Source organism: Peromyscus leucopus, chromosome 13 (assembly GCF_004664715.2).
Source record: "Peromyscus leucopus breed LL Stock chromosome 13, UCI_PerLeu_2.1, whole genome shotgun sequence".
NCBI classification, from domain to species: Eukaryota; Metazoa; Chordata; class Mammalia; order Rodentia; family Cricetidae; genus Peromyscus; species Peromyscus leucopus.
Genome location: NC_051074.1, coordinates 45466123 through 45473914, shown reverse-complemented (window position 1 = coordinate 45473914; position 7792 = coordinate 45466123). Strand labels below are relative to the sequence as shown.

Here is a 7792-nt window from a genome sequence, read left to right as displayed (position 1 = left end):
GCTACAAGAAGGCTGTTAGTCACTGACTGCAGGTAGACTCAGATAAGCACAAGGTGGGTGATGCACCACATGGCTCAAACTCTTGGAGATTCTTCCTAATTGTATCATGATCAGATATGATAACATTTTCCTTCTATAAATCCAATGTTAGCAAGGAGTGGAACTAACAGTGAAGTAAAGATAGGAACGAATCCCAGGGAGCAGGTTTATAGAGAAAAAGAAAAGCCACGATTTACCATTATGGAGAAATAACTTGCAAGTTCAAACATAAGCAAACAACAGCAGGCAATAGTAACATTTTATTGAAGGCTAGTCAGTCGATACAGATATGATCCCAGCCCTTCCCAGTAAGTGGCAATGGAACCTTGGGCTGATCCCTGAATGTCCCCAAGACGGATTCCAGTTGACAGGATGTAAAGTGTTCTCCTACAGCCCAGTGGTACAGAGAACTCAGAAACACGCTCTCACATGTTTCAGGGAAGCAGACAAGGAATTGGAATTTAGAAAGATTAAGTAGGGACCACACCTATTTCTAGGAGCCTAAGAAGTATATAAATAAATGTTCCTGCTCACATTGTTTATTTCAGAATTAGGTGGTAGATGGCAAGGGCACCGTAAAAACCAGATATAAACTGCCCTGAGGACATAGGAGCGGAGTGCTGCAGTTCAATTACTCAGGGAAATGGGAATAAGGAGGAAAGAAGTACCCTCAGGTCCCCCTTTAGCTAACTCTAGCTACAAATGGATGAGACATGAGTGAAGAAAAGGGAACCCGATGACTCTAAGGACCAAAGACTGACAGATGGGAGGAAATGAACGTCTGGTGGGAACTATGGAGCTGGTCATGGTAATGTTGACATTTTACATGATGGAAGGTTATGGAAATGTACAATGTGATAAATTCACTGCTTGCCAGGCTCTGTACATTTTACCGTCCAGTCTCTGTATGGAGATTAGCGATGCCACTGAGTTCCCCGGAAACCTCTGGAAGGTTTTTAAACCAAGAAGACCATCTGAGGAACAAAAGCAACAGTGCTGCTTCCACACAGTGCTGGAGAGGTGTGGGCGTGAGCTTCGTACTGTACCTGAGTTTAAAAAGCCTAGAAAACTCCATGTCTACAAGGGGCACAGAGCCTGTCAATGTAGTAAGTTCAAAAGCTCCAGCGGAAATGGAAGCGGAACGTTTGTGTCGATGGATCTGTTCATGGATGGTAACATGCAGAAGGCAGCTCAGACACTCACAAGGGTGAAGGTCGAAACTCTTTCTGGGGCTACATTAGTCAGGATGCCTGGGGAAGTACTGTGACCAAAATACTGGTTCTTTTCTTTTAAGAAGTGAGGACAGTAGCTGAAAGTACAGGCAGAATACAGTAAGTCACTTAACTAAACCAAGTGGGCTTCTTTTCTGAAGCTGGACAGCCCGCCAAACAGATGCCCTCTGCTGTCTACGATTCTCACTTACAAATACCGACACCATCGATGCAGCCTTCACCAGGCAGTCTGCACACAGCATCCAGCAGCCCTTGAGAGGGTGAAGTCAAACACGTCCCTGACATACAGGGGCCACAGAAGGAGCAATCCAACCCCAGGAACTGAGCATTGAGCTGTTCTTTGGGTCCTACTGTAGGTAGCCTTTAAAGGGCCAGAAAATTACTCATAGTATCAGCTATTTTGGTGCCAATCAGAAAATAATGGGATTATTCCTCACAGCAACCAGCACAGACTCCATGGGGACTCGATTTCCAATAAAAATAGCATGACCACGAGAGCCACAAAAGAGCACATTAACTATCCTCAGACCCTGTAGCATTAAAGCTGGCAAATGTTCCCAGTCGGTTACAAAGGGCCTGCATAGGCCTGTGATAGGAGGAGGAAGAGGGGGCGAAGAAGTCAAAAAGCATCTGGTCAGAGTTAGAAGCACTAAGGAGTCCTGAACTCAATAAAGCAACCCGACTCCATGCTCTCAGACTCGGACGGGGCTGCGCTTGGGATATGTAAAGACTGAGCTGTTACAAGCATGGAGGCCATAATATCAGATGCCTCCGAAGAACAAGAGTTCTTGTCAAAAGCTCTGTTCCCTTAGAAGCTATAGCATCTCCCTCCCCACCCGCTTTGTAAGCCTAAGCAGACTCTGTCCTATCTGGTGAGAAGATCAATGTTCAGATCAACTCACAGGGAGGGGCGACTGTGGCATTAAGCACAGCCAGAAAAGCAAGGAAAACCTAACCCAGACTTTCAAAGCTCAGGCTGGAAGACTGTCTCAGCAAATTTACACACAAAATCTACTTCCAGCTCTCACAGGAACATTTAAGGCCAAACATTTTTTCAACTAAACATTTCCCAAATACATCGGAAAACAAGGAACTGTTGTTGGTGAATTAGCTGTCAGATCAGAATGTGCATCACAACCTTTTTTAAGTTTTGGTAACATTGCTGGAATACAGTGCTCACGTGGCTCACTGACAATGGTATTTCTAGTTCAGACAGGAACCAGAAATTTAAAAAATGACTTTCAGGTCCCACGTCTAGTCTGTAATTCTTACAGTTTTTCTTCCAGAAGCATGGGTTATATTTTTGTCCCCTTTAATAATCAACCACTTGGAGAAAACCAAGTCATAAAACTACTCTCTGTTAGAGGAAAAATATTCAACAGAAGAGATAGAAGGCAATATTCAACAATGGCCATTTGCATACAATCTGTCCACCTGTGCTGACGTGTGTGTGTGTGTGTGTGTGTGTGTGTGTGTGTGTGTGTGTGTGTGTGTATGTGTGTGTGTGTGTACATCTGAGTGCTGGGGACAGAACCTAGGGCCTCCTGTATGCTAGAAAAGTGTTTTACCACTCAGCTATTCCCCAGATCTCTCTCACTTCTTTATTCTGAAATGGGGTATCACTAAGTTGTTCAGGTTGGCCTTGAACTTGTGATCTTCCTGCCTCCATCTTCTTAGCAGATAAGCTAGCATGCTACCAGTCATGGCTTATTGAATTTTTAGAAAACATTTTAAAGAGCTCTAACACATTATTACAGTCATAAAATTAAATAAGAGGAAGATTTCCTCTTAAGTCTGTAAATACTATTCCTGTCAATTATCCTTCCCTTTGGAAGAAAATTAAGATGGCTTTCACTTACACTTTGAAATAAAAGTAAATAATAAAAGGAAGGTGCTGAACTGCTGAAGACAAAGGATGGAAATAAAAACCCAACAACATCAAGTACACAGTTTCATTCTGCGCCTTCCAAAGCAGTGGAAGCACTTAGCCTAGGCTGGAATATACAGAGAGGGTCATGCTGCAGGGGATGTGCTTTCCTTTTAGAGTTCAAATGCAGGGAACTTGGCCTTTGTGGGGACTAACAGGTCAGTCAGGAAATATATTGTTCCAGCCATCCCTAAAGGAAGAGAAAAAGGTACAAGTCATTACACCAAATGGCTTCATTTTATAATGTGGTTCTTTCTTTTCTTTTAGTATTAACATTATGCTAAGGCATGGGATGCTCCCTGTAATTCATACCATGCATTCCACATCAGAGGCCCCTAGAGGGGCTCTTGGTTTTTTTTTTTCTAGGGCGAAGAGAGGAAAGAGAACAGGGGCCAACAAGTTCAAACCACCTGGCCATGTGTGACCTCCTTCACCAGAGCACTGTGGCCACTGACCTCTCTGAGGCTCTGTGTCCATGACTCAGCATGTGGCTCCTGGCTCCATAAATGGTGGTCACCATCATAGCTATGAATATTAAAGTCTGGTGGTAGTATGCCTACTAAGTAACTTTTTTTTAATATGGGTTTCAAAATGGTAAATGACTGATGATGATCTTGAACTGCTGATCTCCTGCCTCAACTGTCTCCATCCCCAGTGCTGAGATTACAGCCGACATTGTGTGCCAACATGGCCGTCCATGCAGTGTGAAGGACGGAACTCAGGCTTCGTTTACACTAAACAAGCGTTCTACTAACAAGTGAGCTCTACCCCCAGCCTTGCTAAGTGACCTGACATATGAGGAAACAGGAAGTATATGTTTAACGGGCTATAAAAATCTGTTGGCTGCTTCAACTGGAATCCAAACACATTATCACTGAGCAGAGTAGTAGTTGATGGTGTAAGTCACGTGTGAAAAATACCTTCAAAGAGGGAGTAGGGGGTGTCCGGGGTCCTGCATCCATGTTCTCCATAGTCTAAGCACCACTCAGCAAACTGAAAAGGAGACCAAGTTCAATGACTGTAGTTATTTCTTCAGAGACCTGAGAGACTTGTGAAAATTCTGTGTTACTTGGATAAATTCCCAAACCACAAGTCAGAGACGAAGAGTTACTTTTGAGAAAGTGTCTGAATGCAGGTACCTGGCTTGGGAGGAGTTTAGTGAGCAGTGTGAGCCACAGGCTGCCAATGGTGTCAAAGAACAAAACGCCCCTCCCTCTTTCAGCTTCTACTCCCACAATGACCAAGCAGAATCTACCCTTCAGAGGAATGTTAATGTAACTGAATGGTTCCTGAAGGTTCTTCTTAAAGAACAGGTTTGTTAACTCTAAGCTCATGGACGTATTATAAATCAACGGACTCGGATAGACCTGAGCCCCTTCATTCTCCCAAGAAGCTGCTTCCCCACGCACAGCCTGACACCTACCTTACAGGCCCTGTACAGGTACTTTACATCTTGTGTGAGGTTGTAGAGCGCCAGGAAGGCATAGGCATTCCCTGCAGCACCATGGCACAGCCCATAGCCCTTCTTCAGCAGTCCATACTGCCAGACCACGTCAGCACACTGGTAGGCAGCAGAGAGGTACTGCTCCTCTTTGAACACCTGCAAGGTCAGGGGACATACATGAGTTCCCATCATCTGGGGCATAAAGGAAAATCCTCCAGGCAGCCCTTTCTGAAGAAAAGGCAAGGTGGGGAAGAAGAGGAGGAGGTATGGCAAGAAGAGATAAGGAACGCAGCGACAGAATGTGGGTACTGCCAATGATGAATTCTTAACATTGATGTGTATCATAGTTATCTGTCAACTTGACACAAGCCTAGGCACACCCGGGAAGAGGGAATCTCAACTGGGGAACTGTCCCATCAGACTGGCTGGTGGCCATGTCTGCAGGGTGTTTCCTTGACTGCTGATTGGTGGGGGAGGGCCCAGTCCACCGTGGGTGGTGCCATCCTGGCACGTAGTCCTGGGTTGTGTAAGAGAGCGGGCTGTGCATGGTGGGGAAGGGAACTAGTAAACAGCATCCCTCCATGGAGTCTGCGTCAGTTCCTGCCTCCAGGTTCCTGCCTTGGCTTCCCGTCATGTGGGACTAACCTATCCGCCACAAACCCTCCCCTACTCTAAGCTTCTTTAGTCAGTGTTTTCTCACACTGACAGAAAAGGAAACTAAGATAACTAGTTTGCTTTTTAAAAATAAATGGGTCTGATCTTTTGTGTTTTCTTTTCTAAGCTTTATAAATGTGTGTGTGTGTGTGTGTGTGTGTGTGTGTGTGTGTGTGTGTGTGACTGATGCAGCACAGTACTGAACTGGCTACTTGTTCTTATTACCAATCCCTGTCCAAAGAATACACAACAGCTGCTGAGTAACTATGACACCCTTCACCATCAGAGTGTCGTTACACACGGGGGAAGAATCCATGAGCTATTGTATTTTTGTGTGCATGTGTGTGTTATATGAGGGCATATGTGTGTGGATACCTACGGAGGCCAAAGTCCAAGTCAGGTGTGTTCTCTAATTGCTCTCCACCGTATTTTTGAGCTGGGGTCTCCTACTCACCCTGGAGCTCAAGGATTAGGAATACTAGCTGGCCAGTGATCCCTGGGCATCTCTTTGTCTCCACCTCCTCAGCACCACGATTGCTTTTCTATGCACACAATTCAGTGGCATCGTTATCATCATGAGATTGTGCACATATCACTTCTATTTTATCACTGCACATCGAGCAATAGGCCCTCCACTTCCTGGCCCTGATATCCTCCAGTTTCTGTCTCCATAAATTTGCCTACTCTAGACACCTCCTACTAGCCATTATTTCACATAAGTGTAATTTCCTCTTTTGATTGCATTTCTGGGTGTCTATTTATTTTGTTTAGCATCTTTTCCAAGTTATGAGTATTCTAGTATATATTTCACTCCCTTTTATGACTGGATACTGTTCTACCACATACACACACTGTATTTTATCTATACATTCATCTATTGATGGATAACTGATGTTTTGGTATTATTCACGTTTTGGCTTTTGAGTGGAGCCGTTATCAACAGTCATGTGCATCTATCTCTTTGAATTATTTCATTTATTTTTTTTTTTGGCGGGAGGCATAAGCCTAGAAGTAGAATTGCTAGGTTATATGTTAAGTGCTTGATTTTTAAAGGACCAGCAATCTGTCTGCCCAGCAGCTGTACCATTTCCCATTCCTGCAGCAATGTATAAGGATTCTGCTTTTGGTCATGCTTCTGGGGTATTTATCTGGGCTCTGCCACTGCCGTTATCACCTCGGTTACTCTGCCAGTGAAGTGCTATGAGATGGTACCCACTAAGGTGGGAAGGACTGTGAGGATGGATGCTCACCCATTCAGCACAATGACCTTATAGTTAGCAGTTGGTTCATACTCCTTTAACCATTAGGAGAATAGTGTTAAGTTACAGAAGCGTTTGCTATGTTTTTTTACTTTCAGTGAAGTAAGAAAACATGAGATACCTTGTAGGCCTGGATGAGCATGTAGATGACGCCAGGGGCACCATGGCACCAGTGGACAAGCAGGTCTCTGGTGTCATCCAAACACGGAGGGTAATTGCCAGAAGGGAACTTCAGCTGGCAGACAAAGTCGACACTGGGCTTCACCAAACCATGTAACTTTGCTTGGCTCACCTGAAGGCTGGGCTAAAAATGAGAAACAGATTATCAGTTCTGATGAAGAAAAAGACATTCCTAGAACTCAAAATGACTTTTAAACTAGAAAAAAAAAAATCACAACTAATAGGAAATTCTAAGTCATTAAAAGGCTTTACATCTTCTAATTTTTTTCATCGCTGGATATTGCTGTTTTCCAATTTTTTAAATAATGGAACAAACTACAACTGAGCTGTTAATTAAGTCTCAAGGCCTTCTGTATGTATTATTTCCAATGTCTGTTGGACACATTCACGAGTATTTTTCCTAAGTCAGTGCTTTCAAACAAGAGTAAAACAGATGTCCGTCAAGTGCAGAGATTCGCTGACTGCCAAACGTGGCTCCCACTTTCCGAAAGAGAGGCGGTGGGTGCTATCCGCAGCAGGGAAGGGCATGGGGCTGGGAGACGTGAGACCCAATGCAGAACTGCGGTGTGGCTCAACACCAATTGAAAATGACTTGTTTATGGATTATTCTGCTATGAGAAGGTATAAATTTATATGGCACAGTGATTCAGGGCACATGGCTGTCATTTGGGATATAATTTTGTCATTTCTCTTTCTGATCCTTCTCTTAATTCAATGCCTTGCTCATTCTTTAAAAGATACATTCAAAGTACTGCCTTCCAGTTGGGGGTAGGGTGTGTAGGGTAAGGGGTGCACAGCGGTGGGGGGCATAGTCCAGAGATGGTACTGGGAAGGACGTGATGTAGTGTGTTCTCAGGATTCTGTTTTCTTCAAGACACGTAAAAATAGTACTTTACATAAAACATATTATTCAATAGAAAGAATTAAAAGCTGAGTAAGTCACTCTCCAGGAATTATCCAACGTGGCCTAGAAGTAATATTGTCCAATTTTATGTTGTTATCTAGGCACATTCACGAATGGATTTTCATTACTAAAAATTTCATCTTTTCAAACAGA

The 7792-nt window shown here is 43.8% G+C and overlaps 1 protein-coding gene across 1 annotated transcript in view; it reads right to left on the bottom strand.

The window, feature by feature from the left end:
• Positions 1 to 281: 281 nt before the first annotated feature.
• Lancl1 (LanC like 1) overlaps positions 282 to 7792 on the bottom strand; it is a 37331-nt gene continuing 29820 nt past the window's right edge. The window contains exons 6-9 of the mRNA XM_028870049.2: positions 6677 to 6859; positions 4622 to 4798; positions 4119 to 4191; positions 282 to 3388 (exon numbers count right to left, since the gene is read on the bottom strand). Of these exons, the coding sequence (XP_028725882.1) occupies positions 3312 to 3388; positions 4119 to 4191; positions 4622 to 4798; positions 6677 to 6859 (510 nt within the window). The 3' untranslated portion in view covers positions 282 to 3311. The remainder of the gene's footprint in view (positions 3389 to 4118; positions 4192 to 4621; positions 4799 to 6676; positions 6860 to 7792) is intronic.